Here is a 24,597-nt window from a genome sequence, read left to right on the forward strand (position 1 = left end):
AGTTACTCTATTTTCACGAACATAATATGTTAAAGAATATTTTGTACAATTTCAATGCAATGCATAATACAATAACTTTATTAAACTTTTGAGTTCCATAATACTTACTGTGCCGGTTTGAATGTATTGTGTCCCCCAAATGCCATTATCTTTGATGTAGTCTTGTGGGACAGACTTTTGGTGCTGATTAGATTTGCTTGGAATGTGCCCCACCCAGCTGTGGGTGGTGACTCTGGTGGGATAGTCCCATGGAGGCGTGGCCCTGCCCATTCAGGGCGGGCCTTGATCAGGGGAGCCATATAAACGTGCTGACTCAGAGAGACTGAACGGAGTGCAGCTGTGACGTTTTGAAGAAGAGGAAGCTTGCTAGAGAGGAATGTCCTGGGAGAAAGCCATTTTGAAACCAGAACTTTGGAGCAGACGCCAGCCATGTGCCTTCCCAGCTAACAGAGGTTTTCCGGACGCCATTTGCCATCCTCCAGTGAAGGTACCTGATTACTGATGTGTTACCTTGGACACTTTATGGTCTTAAGACTGTAACTGTATAGCCAAATAAACCCCCTTTTTATAAAAGCCAGTCCATCTCTGGTGTTTTGCATTCTGCAGCATTAGTGAACTAGAACACTTACTATGTTGAAACAGAGTCCACATGTTCTAGCCATAATATTAGTCCATGTGCTGGTTTGGATGTATTATGGCCCCCAAAACACCATGTTCTTTGATGCGATTTTGGGGGTGCAAATGTATTAGTATTGATTAGGTTGGAACCTATTGATTATTTCCATGGAGATGTGACTCAATCAACTGTGGGAAAGACCTATGATTGGATAATTTCCATTTTGGGTGGGCCTTGATTTAATCACTGGAGTCCTAGAAAAGAGCTCACAAACAGTAGGACCTCAGAGCCGCTGAGAGTGACATTTTTGAGTAGCTCAGAGAGACATTTTGAAGATGGCCATTGAAAACAGACTTTTACTGATGTTTTGGAAATGCTAGCCCAGAGTTTGCTCCAGAGAAGCTAAGAGAGGAAAAAACACCCCAAGAGCAACATTTTGAAGAATGCAGAGGAGCTGGAACACAACCTGGGATCAGCAGACATAAGTCACATGCCTTCCCAGCTAACAGAGGTTTTTCCCGGACGCCAATGGACTTCCTTTGGTAAAAGTATTCTAGTGTTGATGCCTTAATTTGGACATTTTCGTGGCTTTCAGACTGGGAATTTGTAACCAAATAAACCCCCTTTATAAAATCCAATCCATTTCTGGTATTTTGCATAATGGCAGCATTAGCATGCAGGAGCAGGCCACTTGCCATTTATAAAGGAAGCCATGAACTTTCACAATTCTGTCCTTGTTCATTACGGTGGTCCATCTGCCTAAAACATCCTTTTCTGCATAGTGAATTAATAATAGCTACCATTCTGTATCAGACCTCTGCCAAGTACATTACCTTCATTAATTCAATTAATCCTCACAACAACCTCCTGGAGGTAAATAGCACCATGCTCAAAAAGGTTCAATACTTTTTCTAAGATCATAGCAGACCTAGGTTTCAAATCCAAGTCTTTGACTTTAGCATCAGTTCTTTAACAAACTAAATTGACATCTTTGAAATAATATCTCTACTGCAAATCCGTCTTTGAAACCTACCAAGATAGAATGAATCACTCCTTCCTCTGTGTTCTCATAGGACTTTGCTTCTGTTTTCAATAATAATGTTAAATGATAAATTTATTAAGAACTTGTATGTTCTAGGTGCTTTATTATATACTTTATATGCACAATCTCATTTACTCTTCACAAAATCCTGTGAGTTAGATACTATTATCTCGAACAGATGAGGTAACTGAGGCTGAGGGAGATTAAATAACTAGCCAAAGTTTACACAGCTCCAAAGTAGCTGAGCCAACATTGGAACCAAACATTCTAATGACAGAGCTCAAGGATTTAGCACTATGAATTTCCCCTCCATGCTAGACTAACTCCTTGACGGCAGGAACAGGGTTTTTGTTTGTTTCGCTTAAGTAACCCTAGATACTTGAATAATGATTATAGTATGTGATAAATGTTAAACGAGTGAATAGTCAATCCACCGATCACTCCTTTCTCTTCTTCAGAAAACACCAGGTTATTGGACTATGTATGTGTAAACCCAACATCCACGACTACCTCCATACACACTTTCCTGAGGCATCCCTCAGGTGTACTGTAATTTATTTTCCTCTGTTAGGTATCACTGCATGGTCATTTTCACCTCTGAAAAATGTTGACTTGGGCCTGGGTGGATTGCAGATGCAAAACTGTAGTAGTCCTCCCTGCTATTTCAACAATTTCCTTTTTACTGAATTTTTCAAGTGACATTTTACATACATATTTCTTTAAATACAAAAACCTAGTGAGATAAGGCTGGTATTAATCTATTTTACGGATAATTAAACTGAGGCTATAAATTATGAAATTATTTTCTCCAAGTTAACACTTTTTAAAAATACTAGAGTCAGGACTAGGATTTAGGTCTTCTAATGCCCAGGTCCTAGACTCTATTCAGATACTGTGTCAAATTTTACTTCCTATAGGACTGGAATAACCAAGGAAAGCATTAAATTATAGCATTTTGCTGGTGGAAAGCAGAATATCCCAGCAAAGGAGAAGAAACCAAGGGAAGAATACGAAGAAAACTGAGTAAGCAAATAGAGCAAAGCAGGTAGAGTAGTCTGTGGAGCAGACAGTTAAATTCGGTGGAAATGAAGAAGTAGAATGTAGAAGGAGCATTCAGTGATGCAGGCGGAAAAAAAGACCAGAAGCTGGGGAAGGAGGACACAAAAAGTTTCTGAATTTGGGAATCTAAGCACCTCGAAACGCCGGAGAAGGGTAGGGACCCTAGGAGGAATCCACGGCAAGGGGGCGGGGTCGCGGACCTCCCGTCCCCGCCCAGAGCTAGCGCTCGCTCCGCCCCGCCTCGCCCCGCCCCACACCCGCCCTCTCCCAGGTCTCTTAGGTGATGCAGCAGCCAAGATGGCGCCCGCAGCGGCCGCGGCGGCCTGAGCGCGATGCTCGGGATCCTTGGCGGCAGCGGCGGCTGTGGCTTCGGCCCAGGCCTTGGGTCTTTCTGGGCGTGAGCGGTCAGGTGTATCTCTTCCGGCCTGGTTAATCCGGACCAAGAGGAGACGGCCACGAAGAGAGGAGGCAGTGTAGAACAGAGAGATAGCGCGGCGCCTCCCGCACCCGCACCATGGCTGGGATCATCAAGAAACAGATCCTGAAACACCTCTCCAGGTCAGTGAGAGCCTCGGGAGTGGGGGCCAGACCCCTCTGCCCTAACCGGCTCTTGAGCCGGCCTGCAGCTTCGTGGGGCTGGGGGTGCGGAGAAGACTGGCGGCCGTAAGGGAGGCTATCTTCTCTGCAGCCGGCTCCCACTCCAGCTGGGACAGAGGTCGCGACCCGATCACACGACGTCCGGGGCTGGACTCACGAGTCAGCGTCTGGGCCTGACTCGCGGAGGAGCGTGGAGGGGGCCGGGGCAGGCGGCGGGCTGTGATCGCCCCCGACGCGGCTTCTGGGAGCCCCCGGCGGACTCCACTTAGGCGGTCCTGGGCGGAGGCTGGGGTCTGCCTGGCGTCACCCAGGTGCCTCGTTTGTGTGGTAAATGGAACCCGAGCTCGGGGCTCGCCTCCACTCGGAGCAGAAGGGTTCCGTTAACCAAGGGCGTCTGGCGCAGGGTAAACTCTTAGGTCAAGGCTGTCTTAGTGAAATGTGAACCTTGTTATTGTTCTGAATTCACCCCACCTCGGCTTGCCTGCTCTGATGCATTAGAGGGTGTGCCTGTTTGCATAGTTGGGATTTGTGTTAGGTAAATAACAAGAGTTCTCAGCTTTGGCAAGTTCTTTCTGGAATCATTTAGTCCCATTTCATTTTTACAATTCAGTTTTTTGCTCTTTTTAAACTCAAACCCATAAATTCAGGGATTCAACATTTGTGGTTATAAACTCAAGACTTGTCATTCTTTCCATTTTAGTCAGAAATGTGACTCAGTAAAGTTGGCAGTTTGTTACTGTTCTTGGCTTCTCCATATTTGCCTCGACACAGGCTAAATGAAGGATCTTGTTCCAAGTTACTAAGAGTGAATGCAAGGAGTTTGGTTAGGACCTCTTCCTTTTTCTTCTCTGTTATTTGTCTGTAAGTTAATGATTACCTTTAACTGATTTAAAGAAGAGACTCAGGTCTAATGGTATACTTGTATAGCATGCACAATTCTTTTGATTCTCCAGACTCTTTTATAGACAGTTTATATATTGGGAAACAAAATCAATATTTCAATGATTCAGCAAATATTTTCCTCACTTCTAACATTGAATAAGACATGACATAGTTTTTAAAAAAGTAGCAAATTATAACTGCATTTATGAATATACATTTCTTAATATTGTCACTAATTGCACAGTTTCTTTTAAAATTGAACATATGGTCTACACTGAATTGTTGATCTTATTTTGGAAGAAGGTTTTATTTACTTAAAGCAATTTTATTGAGATATGGTCACATACCATATAATCCAACCAAAATGTACAATCAGTAGTTTTTAGTATAATCACGGAGTTATGCATTCATCACCACAATCAATTTTACAACATTTTCATTACTCCAAAAAGAGGATTCACCTCTCAATCCCTTTATCCTTCCCCAGCCCTACATAACCGCTAATCTATTTCTGTCTCTATAGATTTATTTATATTTACATTTTATATAAATGGAATCATACAATATGTAGTACTTTGTGTATGGTTCCTTTCACTTAGCATGTTTCTTTGTTATTATTTTTTTTAGTTAGGGAAGTTGTAGGTTTACGGAAAAGTCTTTAAAAAATACAATGTTCTCATATGCCCCTATTGTTGACACTTTGCATTAGTGTGGTACCTTGGTTACAACTGATGAAAGAATATTAAAATAGTACTATTTACTATAGTCCATCATTTACATTACGTATATTTTTCCACATACCACCCCATTATTAACACCTTGTAATAGTGTTGTACATTTGTTGTAATAATTTATGAAAGAACATTCGTACATTTGTCCTATTAACCACAGCCTATCATCCACAACAGGACAATGTGTTATAAAGTCCCATGTTTTATCTTCTAACTTTCATTGTAGTAACATACATGACCCAAAACTTCCCTTTCAACCACATTCACAAATATAATTCAGCACTATGTGCTACCGTTACTACTATCCATTTCCAAACATTTACAATCAACCTAAATTGAAATTCTGCACAAATGAAGCATCAGCTCCCCATTTTCTATCCCCATTCTATCCCCTGGTACACTATATTCTAGATTTTAACTCTATGCGTTTGCTTATTATTATTATTTCATATCAGTGAGATCATACAGTATTTGTCCTTTTGTGTCTGGCTTATTTCACTCAACAGAATGTCCTCAAGGTTCATCCATTTTGTCACATGCATCAGGACTTCATTCTTTCCTACATCATATTCCATCATATGTATATATCACATTTTGATTATCCATTCATCAGCTGATGGACATTTGTATTGATTCCATCTTTTGGCAATTCTGAATAATGCCACTATGAACATTGGTGTGCAAACATCTGTTTGAGTCTCTGCTTTCAGTTCTTCTGGGTATATACCTAGTAGCGGGATTGCCAGATCATGTGACAGTTTTATACTTAGCTTCCTGAGGAACTGCCAAACTGTCTTCCACAACAGCTGCAGCATTTTATATTGCCACCAACAGTGAGTGAGTATTCTTGTTTATTCACATCCTCTCCAACACTTGCTGTTTTCTGTTTTTTTTTTAATAGTGACCATTCAAGTAGGTGTGGAAGAATATCTCATTGTCATTTTGTTTTGCATTTCCCTAATAGCTTATGATGTTGAGCATCTTTTCATGTGCATTTTAGCCATTTGTATTTCCTGTTTGGAAAAATGTCTGTTCAAGTCTTTTGGTCATTTTTAAATTGGGTTTGTTTGTCTTTTTATTGTTGAGTTGTAGGATTTCTTTATTTTTCTGGATATTACGTTTTTATCAGATGTGTGGTTTCCAAATATTTTCTCCCATTGAGTAGATTGCCTTTTCAATTTCTTGACAAAGTCCTTTGAAGCACAACATCACCCTGTTGCCAAAGTCAGATAAAGATACTACAAAAAAGGAAAATTGGAGACCAATCTCTCTAATGAATATAGGTGCAAAAACCCTCAACAGAATACTTGCAAATCAAATCCAACTGCATATTTAAAGAATTAAACACCATAATAAGTGGGATTTATCCCAGGTATGCAAGGGTGGTTCAACACAAGAGAATCAAATAATTAATATGCCACATTAACAAATCAAAGGAGAACCATATGATCATCTCAATTGACACAGAAAAGGCATTTGACAAAATCCAGCATCCCTATTTGATAAAAACTATTTGAAAAATAGGAATAGAAGGAAACTTCTCAACATGATAAAAGGCATATATAAAACACCCACAGCTAATATCGTACTCAATGGTGAAAGAGTGAAAGCTTTCCTGTTGAGATCGGGAACAAGATAAGGATGCCCACTGTCACCGCTATTTTGACATTGTGCTAGAAGTTCTAGCTAGAACAGTTAGGTAAGAAAAAGAAATAAAAAGCACTGAAATCGGAAAGATAGAAGTAAAACTTTCACTATTTGCAGATAACAAATCCTATGTATAGAAAGTCCTGAAAATCTACAACAGAGCTACTAGAGCTAATAAATGAGTTCAACAAAGTGGTGAGATACAAGGTCAGCACCCCAAAATCAGTAGTGTTTCTGTACACTAGTAATGGGCAATCAGAGGAGGAAGCCAATAAACAAATTCCATTTACAGTCGCTAACTAAAAAAATCAAATATCTAGGAATAAATTTAACCAAGGACGTAAAGGACCTGTACACGGAAAACTACAAAACATTGCTTAAGGAAATCACAGAAGACCTAAATAAATGGAATGACATTCCATGTTCATGGATTGGAAGACTATGTATTTTAAGATGTCAATTTTACCCAAATTGATTTATAGATTCAATGCAGTCCCTATCAACATTCCAACGGCGTACTTTGTAGAAATGGAGAAGCCAATCACCAAATTATTTGGAAGGTTAAGAGGCCCTGAATAGCCAAAAACATCTTTGATGGACCCCTATCTCACACCTTATACAAAAATGAACTCAAAATGGATCAGAGAGCTAAATATAAGAGCCAGGCCCATAAGACTCCTAGAAGAAAATGTAGGGAAGTGTCTTCAAGATCGTGTGGTAGGCAGTGGTTTCTTAGACTTCACACCCAAAGCACAAGCATCGAAATAAAAAACCGATAAATGGGACTGCCTCAAAATGCCTATTTTTAATTTATGATTTAGGTGAGGTCTGACCTGTATCTGTCCTCCAGCCTTTCTCCAGCCTTTTTCATTCCACAAGAAAATCCAGACCTACAGGAAATGATTTGAATGTCTATTTTCTCAGTTTTCCCAAGGATGATGGTATACAAGTAGATCATTCTAGATGCGTAGGGGAGACATTAATTCATTTAGTCCATGGATTCTATGCTGGTTTGGATATATTATGTCCCTCCAAAAGCCATATTCTTTAATGCACTCTTGGGGTAGATTTATTAATCTTTCTGATTAGGGTTTGACCTCTTGATTGAATGTTTCCATGGAGATTTGATCCAACCCATTCAGGGTAGGTCTTGATTAGTTTACTGGAATCCTTTAAAGGGCGCTCACCCACAGAGCAGCTGAGAGAGACCTTTAGAGAGACCGAAATGCTTGCTAATGCTTGGCAATGCAGACAGAAGGACATTTGGAGATGCTAAGCTAAGAGAAGCCTAGGGACATTTTGGAGAATGCCATTTTTGAAATGCAACCTGGGAGCAAAGGAACAGCAGACACTAGCCACCTGCCTTCCCAGCTGACAGGTGTTCTGGATGTCATCAGCCGTTCTTCAGTGATGGTATCTTCTTGTTGATGCCTTAGTTTGGACACTTTTATGGTGGTAGAAATGTAATTTGTAACTTAATAATTCCCCTTTATAAAAGCCAATCCATTTCTGGTATCTTGCATAACGGCAGCATTAACAAACAGGAACAGATACAATAGGCCTTAGAGGATTAAGAGAGTTTAATCCTCTTGTGGGACTCCAGTTGAGAAAGACTCTTTTAAAAATTAAGAGCCAAGATAATGACTTACTTTATAAAACTAGACAATACCCCTGTATTCTGAATCGAGTCTTTAGGATTACTTTTTTTTTAAATTGAAATATATTCACATACCATACAATCATCCAAAGTATAAGAGAGTTGTTCATAGTATCATTATATCGTTGTGCATTCATCACCACAATCAATTTCTGAATATTTTCATTACTCCAAAAAAATAAGAATAAAAATAAAGTAGAAAGAACACTCAAAACATCTCATACCCCTCCTCCCCCGTATTCATTTACTATTTGTCCCCATTTTTCTATTCATTTGTCCAAAGGGTAAAGGTAGTATTACTTTTTAATCTGTATGATTTCTAATAACCTGTGTGATTAATAATATTGAGGATTTTTTTTTCAGAGATGAGTTTTTGTAACACTAGTTTTCAGTTGTTTTATATTTTAAAAAGTCCGTACCTCAGTTGCCTGACAAGTATCAAATTCATATTCTTGGTTAATCTTACTGCTTTTGCCATCTTCTAAGAAAAATACACTTATTTGGAAGTCTAAAGGGAATTCACAAACCAAACAAGGTAGATGCTGTGATAAATTACAATTACTCAAATTGGAATGAACTTTTGAAATTACCTGGTTCATGTTTAATTTTACAGACCATCCTGGAATGAATGTATTACTATATTGATCTAGTGGTCTGGAATATAGTTTAATACAATTTAACAGAAAATACTTAGAACATATTGCCTTCTAATAACAGATGTCTCATGTATCTGCAAGTTGTAGCGCCTTCTCAGAGGCCTTCCCTGACCACAGTTTAAAATTATGAACTCAATCCCACATGAGCTCTAACTTTTGCTTGCTTCATTTTTCTCTGCAGCACTCATCATCACCTGACATAATAAGTATTTAATTAGTTGTCATTTGTCTCCACTAGAATGTAAACTCCATGAGTGCAGGGATTTTTTTTTTTTTTTTGTCTCAGTCTGGCATATAATAGGCACTCAGAAACTATTTGTGGAATGAATGGATGAATGGCATGAATGAGCAGATTCTCCCTCACGCTGGTATTCTGTTTGAGGCAAGACTGTATGCCATCAATATTATCATAAATTTTGGGTATGATCACCTTCCCTGTGGTTTTAGGAAGCAATGGGTAGTTGAATCATTGAATAAAGGTGGTACATTTGGTATCTTGGAAGCCATTGGAAAGCTTTGAGCTGAGGATCACTTTGGCAGCCATGTAGGAAATAAATTATAGGAGGGGAAGGGCAGAAGCAGAAACCAAATTAAGAGTGTTTTCACTATGTAGGTGAGGGAGATTCTGGCTTGAACCAAGATGGGTGCAGTGGAGACGTTGATATAGTCAGGTTTTAGATGTATTTTGAAGGTAGAGCCACCCGATTTGCTGACAGATTGGATATGAATTGAGAGGGAAAGAGGAAGGGTCAAGGATGATTCCAAAGTTTTTGACATAAGCAACTAAAAAGATTGAATTGCTGTTAAGTTAGATGTAGAAGACTGCTGGAAGAGTGGCTTATGGGAGAAAATCAGGAGTTTGATTTCGAATTTTGACTTAATTTTGGGATGCCTGTTAGATATCTAAATAGAAATTGCCCTCCTTTTTATTTATGAGATAATTTAGGCTACACGTTTTACTGTGGCAACAGCAGTGAAAGAGTTTTTATTTGGTTTTTCCATTGGTTTATGTAATAGGTAATTACTGCAAAGTGAATTGCAAGTTGAATTTTAGGGGACAGTTTTTTTTTTCCCCTCTCCGTTAAATGCAATATGTGGAAGTATCTGAAATAGCACAGGTGCCTCTTTCTTTCTTTCACATTAATTTCCAACTAAAACCAGACATTGATTCTTGATTCTTGAAAGAGTTACTTTCAGTAGATTGATTTGAAAACTTCAGGTGAAAAGTGTTTTGATGCTGGTCCAGTGGATGTTTTAACATTACCATCCTAGAAACCTAGATCACAAGGGATCTGTTCCTGTCCCAGAGAAGGAAATAATGTTGAGATCTGTGATTTGCCAAAGTTCTGACAGGTAGTATTGAATGGTCATTACTGATCTAGCACCCTTTTGGTTTCATCATTCTTGTTGGTCCCTACCTAACAAGTTGCTTTTCTTTTATCCAATTTTCAGCACTTCCCTTATTATATTATGGTGTTTCACCATCTTGCTGCAGTGTCCCTTAGGAAATTCTATTTTTACTAGGGAATCCTTCAATCTTTTGAAAGTGAGGGAACGTAATCTTTTGACTCTGCAATCATTTGAAGTTGGGGAAACATAATTTCTCTATTCATTTCTTTGCCTTACTACTGCAGTTTTCAGTCTAAACATTCTCTTAGGAAGTTTATCTTTTATCAGTTATGTATTTTTTAAATTGTGCATATTATGTTACTTAGGATGAGTAATTTAATATTTCCATTAACTATTAGTTTGTTTTTAACCAGCTGGTCTTAGTGATTAGAGCTTAGTTTGAATTTAAGTTGTAGGTCAAAGATTTTATGACCATTTCCATGAGTGAAATATGAGCAGTTATCACATCAAGGCCATGTTATTAAACCAAATTGAGACTGAAGCAAATGTGATTCAGGATATGGCAATTTATTGTTTGATTTTTCATGCATTAATTTTACTCTTAGGCTATCTGAAAATTCTTTGACTTAGTTTCCATTTTTCTTCCAGCCACGATGAATGTTGTGTGTAGAATTTGAATCTCTGTTTTAGTCTATCCTTAGGCCTTAAGACATAATTTTAGCTGTATGTGTGTGTACTCTTTTTCTATTCCAAAATACCATTGAGAAAGGGATTTCTGACTTTTTTTTTGCTGCTGCTAGCATAACATCAAGGGCTATTTTCCTCTTCCATGGTCTATTTGTAATTTTATTATTAGGAATTGATATTTAGAGATAAACTTAGTGATACTAGAAAATTCACTAATTTTAAAATTCATCAAAACAATATTTTTAGGTATTTAATTGAGTTTCTGTCCTAAATTAGTACTTCTGCAGTGATACAACTTTGTATAACCTAGATGTTCTATAAAAAGGAGCATCCATAAATTGTAAGATTTATCTTGTCTTCAGGTAATGTAAGTATGATCATTTCCATTGATAGGTCATTCATTTATTTTTATTTATTTATTTTTTTAATTTAATTTTATTGAGATTGTTCACATAACCGTGCAATCATCCGAAGATCCAAAGTGCACAGTCAATTGCATCCTTCACCACAATTATTTTTTTTTTCAATTTTTGGAACATTTTCATTATTCCAGAAAAGAAATAAAGACAAAAAAAGAAAACGCAAAACTCAAATCTTCCCCTACCCTTAACCACCCCCCCGCTCCATTACTGACTCATAGTATTGGTATAGTACATTTGTTACTATTGATCAGAGAATGATAAAATGCTACTAACTGTAGTATGTAGTTTTCAATAACTGTATTTTTCCCTGTATACCCCTCTATTATTAACTTCTACTTATAGTGTCATACATTTGTTCTAGTTCATGAAAGAGATTTCTGTATTTGTACAGTTAATCATGGGCATTGTCCACCACAAGATTTCACCGTTTTATACATTCCCATCTTGTGACCTGTTGCTGACAGGGCGGCGCAGGAATGAGACACAGACACAAAGTTAAGAATTAAGGGAGCAGGGGGCCCACGGCATCTCGTGCTAAGTGGACAATAATGCACCTTTGCTCCAGTTATTTATTTCAGAAGATCGGGGAGTACGTGCTAAATGTCCTCAGGCTCGGGAGAGCCCACCAGTTACCTATGTTTACATCCTGTTGCATATCAGAAGGAACAATCTAGGTTTAGGACAACAGTAAATGTTGTCGTCATAGTCACAAGACACATTATCTTTACAGGGCGGGCCCGCACGGGGTAACATGCAGGCCTGAGGCTTAGCGTTCTAAGCCACCACCCCAGATATGCCTCAGGCAACATGGAAGACTCAGTTTCCCACAGTAACCTCCAACTTTCCTTCTGGTGACATATGTGACTAAGCTTCCCTTTTCTACCACGTTCACACGCCATTCAGCACTGTTAGTTATTCTCACAATAACGTGCTACCATCACCTCTGTGTATTTCCAAACACTTAAGTTCAGCCTAGTTGAACATTCTGCTCATAATAAGCAATCACTCCCCATTCTTTAGCCTCGTTCTATGTCCTGGTAACTTATATTTCATGTCTATGAGTTTACATGTTATAATTAGTTCATATCACTGAGACCATGCAATATTTGTCCTTATGTGTCTGACTTATTTCATTCAATATAGTGTCCTCAAGGTTTCTTCATCAACCTGTTTTTTTTTTAAGACAGTTTTGTTCACTCACAGTACATTCCATCCCAAGTGAACAATCGATGGTTTCCTGTATTATCACATATTTATGGATTCACCACCATCACCACTATCTGAGAACATCTCCATTTCTTCCATAAAGAAGAAGGAAGAGTCAAAGAAGGTAGAGAGATAAAAGAAAAAGAAAACAAAAGAAAAAAAATGACAGCAAAAAAGCAACAAAAGGAAAGATAGAATTAAACTAAAGTAGAATAAAAGAGTCAGACAACAACACCAATGCCAAGAGTCCCATGCCTCCACCCCCCCCCACTTCTGTCCCCCTCTTATAGGCATTTAGCTTTGGTATATTGCCTTTGTTATGTTAAAGGAAGCATAACACAATGCTTCTGTTAACTATAGTCTCTAGTTTGCATTGATTATATTTTTTCCCAATATCACCCCATTTTTAACACCTTGCAAGGTTGACATTCATTTGTTCTCCCTCATGGAAAAACATATTTGTACATTTTATAACAATTGTTGAGCACTCTAGGTTTTGCTGAGTTATACAGTCCCAGTCTTTATCTTTCTTCTTTTTTTCTGGTGCCCCGCATGCTCCTAACCTTTCTCTTTCAACCACACTCACAGCCATCTTTGTTCAGTGTACTTACATTGCTGTGCTACCGTCACCCATAATTGTGTTCCAGACCTCTCACTCCTGTCTTTTCCTATCTGTCTGTATTGCTCCCTTTAGTATTTCCTGTAGCGCAGGTATCTTGTCCACAAACTCTGTCATTGTCTCTTTGTCAGAGAATATTTTAAACTCTCCCTCACATTTGAAGGACAGTTTTGCCGGATATAGGATTCTTGGTTGGCAGTTTTCCTCTTTCAGTATCTTAAATATATCACACCACTTCCTTCTTGTCCTCATTGTTTCTACTGAGAAATCCGCATAGAATCTTATCAAGCTTCATTTCTGTGTGATGGATTGCTTTTCTCTTGCTGATTTCAGGGTTCTCTCTTTGTTTTTGATGTTTGATAATCTGATTATTAAGTGTCTTGGCATAGGTCTATTCAGAGCTATTCTTTTTGTAGTATGCTGCACTTCTTGGATCCATAATTTTATGTCTTTCGTAAGAGATGGGAAATTTTCATTGATCATTTCCTCTATTATTGCTTCTGCCCCTTTTGTTCTTCTGGGACACCCATGACACATACATTCATGCATTTCATGCTGTCATTCAGTTCCCTGAGATGTTGCTCATATTTTTCCATTCTTTTCCCTGTTTTTTTTGTGTGTAGGATTTCAGGTGTCTTGTTCTCCAATCCATGAGTGTATTCTTCTGCCTCTTGAGATCTGCTGTTGTATGTTTCCATTGTGTTTTTTGTCTCTTATGTTGTGCCTTTCATTTCCAGAGATTCTGCCAGTTGTTTTTTCAAACTTTCAATTTCTACCTTATGTTCGCCCAGTGTTTTCTTTATATCCTTCATCTCTTTTGCCATATCTTCCCTGAACTCATTAATTTGGTTTTTGATTTGATTTAGCATATTTCTTTGAAAATCTTTAATTGATTGTTTCGTTTAAGTGAAACAATATGTCAGCTGTATCTTAATTGAGGTGACTGGGCCATATCTTCATTTTCCCTAGTGTAGTTTGTAGTTTTCTGTTGTCTAGGCAGCTGGTTTCCTTGGTTACCCCAATCAGATTTTCCCAGACCAGAATGGGTTCAGATCTCAGAATGCGGTTATATTCAGTTTCACAGTTCCCTGAGGGTGTATCTTAGGAGATTGACAGACTTTCCTGTGAGCTCTCTAGCAGCTGTGGTTTTCCTAACCTGCCCAACAGTGGCGCCTGTCAGCCTGTTGCTCCTGAATGGTATAAGGCGGTGTGGCCCCTTTAGTTTCTGTTTTGGCTGTTTTCCCCCAGGCTCTGGGGTCTGAGTTCTGAAACGAAGGCCAGCCCTACAGCTGGGCCCCATCTCCTTCCTCTTAGGGAAGGTACACCCCCTTGGGGGTTCTCTTCTGCATTTGAATTGCTCCTTTGTCTTTCTGACTCTCTTATCTCCACCCTATCTGGGTCAGAGCACTGTGAACTGAAAATGGCTGAGGCTCTCCCCATTGAGCCACTCGGGTTGAGAGAGAGAAAAAGGGAAAGAAAGCCCCCTTTCAGAGGCAATCCATGGCCCCCCAGTTTCACCAAAGATAGCTCCCTTCTGGGCTCCCTTTCCTGGAACACAGGAGTTTTCTGGCTCTTTAAGGTCAGTTGTCACTAAAAGCCTCTGTCTACTTGTTAGGGGTTTGTCTATGTTTGTAGCTTGTGTTCAGCAGTCCACATTTGTTCATTAAAACCCCAATTGGAGATCAGCTGAGCTATATCTGCATGCTCCGGGACCGCTGGTTTCTCCCGCAGTGAGGTTTTGCAGCTCAGCCTGCTGTGGGGGGAGGGGGCTCTCAGCATGGTTCCATGGTTTTTACTTAGAGATTTTATGCTGCGATCTCAGCCATTGCACCCAGTCCAGATTGGTGTACGATATGTGGACAGTCACAATTGTCCCCCAGCAATTATTCCAGATTATTTACTAGTTGTTCCTGGTTGTTTGTTAGTTGCTCCTGGGGACTAAGTAAATTCCACTCTTCTCTATACTGTCACCTTGCCCCTCCTCCTCATTTAGTTTTTTCTGCTAACACTTGAAGAAAGTTCTATAAGTGATACAAATAAAATTAAGAAGTAGGAATGTTTTCTGGAAATTTAGTCCTGGTAAATGGGAGAATAAATAGAATTTGAAATGAAATATAATAAGTCTTATGAGAAAGGCACAAGCGAAGTACTATACAACTTAAATGGAAGTTGAAATAATGTGGCAGGGGTGGCCTAAATGTTAGAGGAACTTTTTAAAAAAAATTATAAAATTAAAAGCAGATAAATGAAGGCTTGTGCAGCATAAAATGATAATTATTAAACCTGCTTTCTGACTAGAGTGTGAATGGAAAGGGAATATTTAAAACATATCCAGAGAAGTTAAGGGTAAAGTAGACCCTCCAAAGTTGTCTGAAACTTTATTTCCCCATTCTTCTATACTTTTTTCCCATTTTTTTCCTATTTTCTTAGTCTTCCTCTAGCCAGATTGTCTTCAACCTTTCAGGACAGGCCATCCTCTCTGGCTTCATTTTACTTGTACGTCAGCCATGAACATCCATGGAACAACTTTAAACAGGCCAGTCTTCACTGTTCTCCATCTTCAAACTCTTATAGGTCTGTTTGGTTTATTAAAACAAAGGCTTCATGTTTGTTAGTTCTGTAGATTGTCATTTCTTTAAGGCTTTGAGTTCCAAAGCAAGTGACTGCTTGTCATATTCACTATTGTATCTTCAACATCTGTCATAGTACTCTAGTACATAGTAGTTATTCAAAAACATTTTTAATTGGCTGGATGATGAAAAAAATGTATGCCACTTTGACCTCCATAGAATATATAGGCCCTAAATTGATTGCCCTGAATACATTTTTGGCACGTTTTAAAGTGTCACTGCTATCCCGAAAATTGAGATTAAATTTTTTTTCCTGATAAATACTGTAGTTCTCCAGTTTACTTTAAGTATATAGATATAATCTATTCCTGAATCTCTCTTTGGTTTGTGGATTATTTTTCATAAGCATCTTTATACTTTAGTATTCTCTGTGAATTGAGAATTACAGTTTCTACCTGTTTAACTAGGGCTTTTGGCAGTTAAACTAGTTTGATAATTTGTATTTGTAGATTACTTGTTGTTTCGGTTTTCTAATGCTGCCAATATGCAAAACACCAGAAATGGATTGGCTTTTATAAAGGGGTTTATTTGATTACAAAGTTACAGTCTTCAGGCCATAAAGTGTCCAAGGTAAGGCATCAACAATAGGGTACAATAGGATACCTTCACTGAAGAAAACTCATGTTAGCTGGGAAGGTACTTGGCTGGCGTCTGCTTGCTTCCAGGTTGTGTTTCAAAATGACATTCTCCAAAATGTCAGTGTCAGCTTTCAACAGCTGTCTTCAAAATGTGTCTCGGCTGCAGCTTCTCTGAAGTCCTTCTGTTTTTGAGCTTTTATTGGACTCCAGTAATTAAATCAAGACCCAAGCTGAATGGGCTGGGCCACACATCCATGGAAACAATCCCATCAACAGGTCACACCCTAATCAAAGGTGCTACTAGTCACATCCCCATGGAAATAATCAAAAGGTTCCAACCTAATCAACTCTAATACGTCTGCCCCCCCTATATTGCATTAAAGAACATGACATTTTTGGGGGACATAATACATCCAAACCAGCACATTTGTCTTGTGAAGTGCTTGTCTTAATTGGCTTTATTTAATGTTAAACTATACAGTTCAGTCTTTGTACAACTTTTTATACAATATGGCTTTTTCTTAATCTAAAAATTTTTTAAATATATAAATGTAATATGGTAGTAGTGATAGTAATGGTAGAGAGAATGAAGAAAATCCTAAATGATTCATTTTAGAATTTTTAAGCAGTGTTTGCTTTTAATTAATCCAGTATAAAACACAACTGTATTTTTTTTTTTCCAATTATGTCACAGCTAAACATTTTTATCATATCATTCCTTTCCTTTCCTTTCCCTTAAACTTACTCCCCTCTGCACCCCCTGTGTACCCATTCCCTACAGTGATCCCTGCTGGCTGTGGTGGAGATTGGTTTGCTGTGAGTTTCATAAGCACCCAAGTGAGTACCAGAGGAGTCGTAAGAAACCCTGGCAACTGAATACTTGCTTTCACCAGGAATAGGGACTTTTTGTCTGAATTTCCTGCCCTCAGGTAATACTCCTTTTCCCCATCCTTTTTTTTTTCCCCCTTCTCTAAATGCACACAGTCATTATGCCCCACATAGAGATACTTTGATAATATTTTTTAATTCTTACTTGCTTTAGTTAGGTACTGATTTCATTTTCTTAATTAAGCAGCCACAGGCTTCATGCAATTCCTCTCTTGGAATGTCTTTTCTAACTTACAAGATTTGGCAACTTATTTAAAGTGTTATATACAGTTCTTTCTCAGATTTCAATAGAGTTGTATAACTTACAGCCAGCTATTTGGAAATCGTAATTAGCATTTGATCTACTTTTTAATGGTTAAGGTTTTATAATCACATGTAATTAGTGAGGTGTGAAAATGCTTTTGATAAAGAAGATGTTTTGATCAATTCTCTCATTAATAATTGAAGGACTTAAGAGTTTATTTTGTGTATTTAATGATAATTATAATCTTTATCAAAGAGATTGAAATAACTCTCTTGAAGAAACAGTGAAAATGAGATTCATTTTTGAAGAATGTAGGGATTTTCTCCCCATTCTGTTCTCTCATCCCCTGCCCCTTTTTAAAATTCATTTTCAGGGGAAGCAATTAGGTTTTAAAACTAGATTCATGGAAATGGTACTGAAACATGTTGAACTATTTCTTTCAACTTAGTATTCACAGAAGAACCTAGAAACTGATGTCATTGAACACTTCTAATCTTGGTAAATGTATCTACTCAAAACTTTGAAACTGTTTTAAAAGTCTAGTAAGAAATTGTCTGCTAAAGACTAACCATGAGGGAAATTGTGCTTTAACTCATTAAATATTTACCCTAGAACAGTTGAAGAACTTGTTGGCCTTGTGCTAGACAGCGATTGTATAGCTATGTTGATCTAAATATTGTTTTCCATTCTTGGTGCCTGCATTGATTCCTTGCTATCTTTTGAGTATCTACAGCTCAACCAAAATTGTCAAGGAAAGAATGCCAAGCTTTATCCTCAGGTAGACCATTTAGGGAAAACTTTGAGATTCATTCTGTAGTAATATTCATAGGGAAGGTCTTATTTATAAAATCATTCCAAGATGGTTCTGATTTTGTATATACCTGTAGCAAATCCTCTGGGACCCTGCTCATGAAGTATAGTCATAACTATAATCCTTTGCTTTTTCCAGATTATACAACTTTAACCTTTATCTTTTTTGGCGTGGCTTGTATTTAGTTTATTGTAGATGAGGCATTATGATTTTATTCTAAATTTCATCCACAGCTACCTATATATTTATCCAATTTGCCTAACAAGCTCAATTCTAGTTTCTTCTTTACCTTCTCATTTTCTTCAATCATGATTGCTTTTTATTTATACTGCTCTTGAGTTTATCCTCTTAATCCTAAACCTAGCACAGATCATACTGCTTGGAACATGGTAGATATCAATAACATTTTAATATCTCTACTTCACTACGCAGATTTAATTTAACATTTCTTGCATTGTGCTGCAACTAACTACTCTCTCATTTCCTTCTTGTCTCATACTTCCCATTCCATCTTTGACACTGTTATCAGAGATGCCTTTCTGAAACATTAATTTTAACATTTAATTTCTTGCTAAAAATCTTTCAATGGCTCCTGTTCAAAATTGTTTAAAAAATTTGTTTTAGTGACAATATTTATTTGTCCAAAGGAACCTTATTACATAAAAGAGACAAAAGTAGAGCTGCTATAGTTGAATCGGTAGTTATGAGAGTCAGCTGTCATATTCTTTTCCCTTTTTATTTCTTCTCTTACCTGAATTGAACCCTGAGGAGTCAGTCTCCCTAGAGGTACTGTGGAAAAATACTGATGTGTAGGATGAAATCCACATTCGTTGACATGGCTTATAAGAGTCCTTCCAGCCTGCCTCTAGAGGTGTATCATATCTTTCCAAACTACCCAATGCCCTGTACTTCATCTTTATGTGACCCTGTAACCTCAAACATGTTGTCTGCCTGAAATGACGTCCTCTGCCTTACTCACCTGCAAAAACTTATTCTTAAAAACATAGTTCAAGGGCTGCCTCCTCCATGAAGCCTTCCCAAAGCAGTCTTCTTGACTCTTAACAGAATTGATTGTTCCTCCATCTTATCCTGTTCTCTCACTTTTATTGTAATATTCATGGTTAAATCATAATATACTGCAATGATTTGTTGACCTACTTGTTTCTAGTAATACACTGTGAGGTCCTTGAAAGAAGTAATCATGTCTTACACATCTAAGTTTCCCAAGAGCCTAATAAATAGCTGGAAATTGTAGGTGATCAAATTTTGCCATGAGGATGCATGTCTAATTGTGTAGCTTCTTCCGGTATCTCAACAGAATTTAGAAACCCAAATTTTCATGTAAGATCTACAAATTTTAAATGTTAGCAGCAAATTCTGTTTTGTTTTTTTTTTTTTTTTGTTTTTTTTTTTTAATACATTCTGTAGGCCAGACAAAACATATCTGTGGGCAGAATATAGCACATAGGCTATGAATTTACAGCTTTGATCTTTGTCCTGTTTATCTTTTCTTTTCCATTCTTTAAATGTCTATGTAGAAAAACTGGTTATATAATACTGATTGATTTTCTTTACATACGTATCGCAAAAATATCAAGCCAAACAAACTATAAATTGAGAATGCTCAAAAACTAAAATAAATAAAAAGGTAATTTGAGGTCTGAGTTATTATGAGCATGTCATTACCCTTGTTCTATAACACTATAGGTTTTGAGTGTGTGTGACATTTAGGCCTTGGATATATAATTCTCACAAATTGACATTGAAAGCTCCTTGAGAGTGGGAATTGCCATATACTGCTACAATGCCTGGCTCAGTAAATACTGCTGAATCTAAATTGATCAGTATAATGGATTAGCAGTTGAGCCTAAAATGCCATTTAAGTTAAAATTGTACAAGTTTGATTATAGTTTTAGGTCTGCTTTGGTGTGACCTTGATCAATTGACTCAATCTCTTTGAACTTCACATTCTCTTACCATAAAATGAGGAAATTGGATTCTGAAAACTTTCTAGGTACTTCCAGTAATAAAATTATTTGATATTCTTTGCTAAGGTGAGGACTGTCTATGGCTCTTTTCATTTTTCTTACTTGGCTTAAAGTTGCTTCTAGTGTCTTCATTAGGTGACAGATACAATGGGAGTGGTTTTCAGAAAGCCATGGCTCCAATTTCAGTACTAGTTTGTACTGTTACAAATAGCTTTATTATTGAAGTATAACAGATTTATATACAATAAACTATACACATTTAAGGTGTACAAGTTGATGAATTTTGACATATGGTATATACTCATGAAAATATTACCATAATTAAGAAATTTAACATATCTTCCAAACTCAAAAGTTTTCTTGTGCCCCTTTGTTGTAATTCTTCTCTCCCTTCCCTTCTGCCTTTTCCCACTGATCTACTTTATTTCACTTAAATTAGTTGGCATGTTCCAGAATTTTATATAAATGAGGCATACAGTGTATACTCTTTTTTTGTCTGCCTTTTTTACTCAGTATAACTGTTTTGCAGTGTACCTGTTTTGTCGTATGTATCAATAGTTCATTCCTTTTTATGGCTGAGTAGTATTCCACTGTGAATCAATCACAGTTTATCTGTTCACATTTTGATGAATATTTAGGTTGTTAGCATTTGTTGGCTATTACTATTACAAATAAAGCTGATATGAACATTTGTGTATAAAATCTTTGTGAGGACATATGCTTTTCATTTCTTCTGGGTAAATACATAGGAGTAGAATGGCTGGGTAATATGGTAGGTATATAACTTTTTAAGAACCTGCCAAACAGCTTTGCAAAGTGGTTGTACATTTTACATTCTCTCTAGCAATGAGAGTTTCAATTGCTCCATATCTTCACCAGTGCTTAGTATGGTAAGTCTTTAATTTTTGCCATTTTAGTGGGTAAGTAGTGATATCTTATTGTGGTTTTTAATTTGCATATTCCTAATGACAAATGATGTTGAACATTTTTTAATGCAGTTTTATTGAGATATAGTCACACCATACAAACCATCCGAAGTGTGTAATCACTGGCTCAAGGTTTCATCACATAGTTGTGTATACAACCCCACAGTCAATTTTATAACATTTTCATTGCTCCAGAAAAGAGATAAAGATAAAAAAGAAAACCCAAATCCTTCCATACCTCTTATCCCCCCTATTATTGGCCCATAGTATTGGTGTACATTTGTTACTGTTGATGAAGGAGTATTAAAATATTACTGTTCAGTGGCTGAGAAATTCCAGATAGAGTTGAGAGGCTATCCTGGAGGTTTCTCTTATGCAAGCTCCAGCTAGGCATCCCAAATGGCCACAATATGCCAGGCCCTTAACAAAAGTAATCCTCCAAAACCTAGGTCCCTACCTGAGATTCTATAAAAGATGACTCACTAAGTTTTATCTTTCAGAAACTTAAATCCAGCAAAGTGTTCCTATACCATACAAGTCCTAAAACCCAGAGGCAACAGCCTCTTTAAGATCAACTATCAGATGCAGACCCTTCCCCATACTGTTGACATCCCCTTTCAATATGAACAAGTTAGGGTACTCACTGGCTAGACACCCCTGAAGATGGAGAAAGAGATTAAGTGAGAGGAAGGGGTAGCAACAAACAAAGATTTAACAAAGGTCTACGAATAATGAAACTTTATATAATTATATATATATTTGGATGCTGGGATGTTGGAATGGCTGTAAGGAGGTAAATGACGTGGTGGAACTCTAGCCTACAGCATCCTTTGGGATGTGCTCTATAGCTGTTCATTGAATTGTGCCTTGAAGGTCTTCACCTTTCTGTATATACCTTGTATTGCAAAGCCCCCTTGAGGGACTTGGGAATAATTGGAAGTTAATATTAAACTTCCCCACCTTGGGAATTCTTGGTATTCTCGCAAGCCTTGGGGACTACCATTGCAGTAGGCCAGGCCCTAAGTCTTGGGGCTTGCCCTCATGAAGCGTGTTACTGCAAAGGAGAGGCTAAGCCTACTTATAATTGTGCCCAGGAGTCACCCCCAGAGAACCTCTTTTTTTGCTCAGATGTGGCCTGTCTCTCTAAGCCAACATTGCAGGTAAACTCACTGTCCTCCTCCCTACATGGGACTTGACTCCCAGGGGTGTAACTCTCTGTGGTAATGTGGGACATGACTCCCAGGGATCATGGGATTGAGAAAGCCTTCCTGACCAAATGGGGGAAGAGAAATGAAACAAAATAAAGCTTCAGTGGCTGAGAGATTTCAAATGGAGTCGAGAGAACCTCATTTGGGAGGTTATTCTTATCATTTTATAGATATCCCTTTTTAGGTACTAGTGTATTAGAATTGCTAGAAGGAAATACCTGAACCTGTTGAACTGCAATCCAGTATCCTTGATTCTTGAAGATGATTGTATAACTATATAGCTTATACGGTATGACTGTGTGATTATGAAAACATTGTGGCTCACTCTCTTTACCCAGTGTACAGACAGATGAGTAGAAAAAAGGGGGACAAAAAAGTAAATGAATAATAAGGGGAAAATGGAGTACAGACGTTTTGGGTGTTCTTTCGTAGTTTTATTTTTATTTTTATTCTTTTCATTTTTGTTTCTTGGAGTAATGAAAATGTTCAAAAAGTTGTGATGAATGTACAACTATATGATGACACTATGAACAATTGATTGTACACTTTGGATGATTGTATGGTACGTGAATATATCTCAAAATTACATTTAAAAAAGAATGGTATAGAAAATACTAGACTGTATTATTAAACAAAACTATTGCTTCGTGAAACATGTTTCAATATGTTTCATGTGTGTGTATGTGTTGTGCTAGATTATAATAAACATATTTCTTGCTCTAGGTTACATTAAAAAAAAATCACAAATCCCTAAATGTAATTTACTTCTTGAGCCTGAAGGTAATGAGACTGTGTGGAACAAGAAAGCAACTAGCCCTTAGCAGAGGTTATTGGGTTGCAGGAGGTTCAACTGGAGTGAAGGATATGGTATTGGGTAAAGAAGAAAATGAGGAGATATGGGTTCTGTAGAAAAGCTTCTTCTGTTTCTTAGTTTTGATTGGAAGGACCTTTATTGCTGCATGACAAAGTCCATGGACTGTGTAAGGTGTAATTAGTTGCAGATTAAAAACATAATGCTGCCAGCCAAAGATCTTGGTGGTCTGTCAGGTTTTGGGTAATTATTCCAAGAACATTCTCCCTTGTGTGACTACTTTAAAATGTTGTCTGAAGCTTTTTTATATTCTAAAAATATTGTTTTGAATAAAATCAAGCAGAAGCTATTAAATTCACTTGCTTACATAAAGATATTGGCCCTTAAAATAATCACCTTTATATATAATGAGGATTTATTTATTCCTCGTAGGGGTACACAGTCTTGAGATACTAGCTAGTGCTTTCAATTACCAGTTCATTCCAAGGATTTGAGTTGGGCATAATTGGGAAGAATGGAGCAATGATGGGAAGAATCTTTATACCTTTCAGTTCTAAAATATAGTTTCTTTCTCAGTCATACTCCATTATTCATTTATCAGTTTTTGACCCTAAGGTGTAGTGTATTCCTTTCAAAATTGTGGAGGAACAAATATGATTGAATAGCCTAGATGCCTTGCTTACAACTAATTGTAGATCAATTGTAGATCAATTAGTTGTAAGCAAGGAAGTATAACATGTCTTAGATGTACACATTTCCCCTTTCTTTACCACATTTACCGGAGAAGAGAGAATCATTTACAGCCACACAGAGGTGTTTTAGTATTGAAATAGTTTACTTTCCAGATGATAAAAATGAATCATATTCCTTTAAGACAGTGGTTCTTAGCCTTTTCTGTGTCCAAGATCCCCCTTTGAAATGTGATCAGGTATCTCAGAACCATTTAAGTGCAGCCTAGAACTACAGATTGAGTGCCTACTTTAACTTTTAATTAAAAAATTTAACATGCATTGTTAAATTCCCTATAAATCTAGTTTTTCATGATATAGCATGAAATGTCATAGAATAGGAAAGATTGTTTTTAATTACTTTTTTCAAGAAAATATTTTCGAGTAACATAACCAGTTCTTAAATTAGAAGAATAGTAGGTATTGATGTGAATCTCTAACATCTACAAAGATCGGAACCAAAAACAGTTTCAGGACAAGGGGAATAACTTAAGAAATGTATATTTGCTTATGAGCTTTTTAAAGACTTAGGAGTTAAGTGTATGAATGGAAAGAGGTAAGTGTGGAGGAAGGTAGGTAACCAGGTCAGAAAGGGTTTATAAGCTATGCTTTAA

The 24,597-nt window shown here is 37.4% G+C and overlaps 1 protein-coding gene across 9 annotated transcripts in view; it reads left to right on the forward strand.

Moving 5' to 3' along the window:
* The first annotated feature begins 2,985 nt into the window (after nt 1–2,985).
* Nucleotides 2,986–24,597, forward strand: part of UHRF1BP1L (UHRF1 binding protein 1 like) — a 125,196-nt gene continuing 103,584 nt past the window's right edge. For 6 of the 9 annotated variants that reach the window (XR_005218294.1, XR_005218293.1, XM_037845534.1 and 3 more), the window contains exon 1: nt 2,986–3,275. Coding sequence is in view for 3 of the 9 variants with exons in the window: in XM_037845531.1 (XP_037701459.1) it covers nt 3,232–3,275 (44 nt within the window). In the remaining 6 variants the exon portion in view is untranslated. Of the gene's footprint in view, nt 3,276–17,160; nt 17,309–24,597 lie in introns of all 9 variants that reach the window. The other 3 variants (XM_037845532.1, XM_037845533.1, XM_037845535.1) reach the window with 2 other exon arrangements.

This window comes from Choloepus didactylus, chromosome 8, assembly GCF_015220235.1.
Source record: "Choloepus didactylus isolate mChoDid1 chromosome 8, mChoDid1.pri, whole genome shotgun sequence".
Taxonomy (NCBI): Eukaryota; Metazoa; Chordata; class Mammalia; order Pilosa; family Megalonychidae; genus Choloepus; species Choloepus didactylus.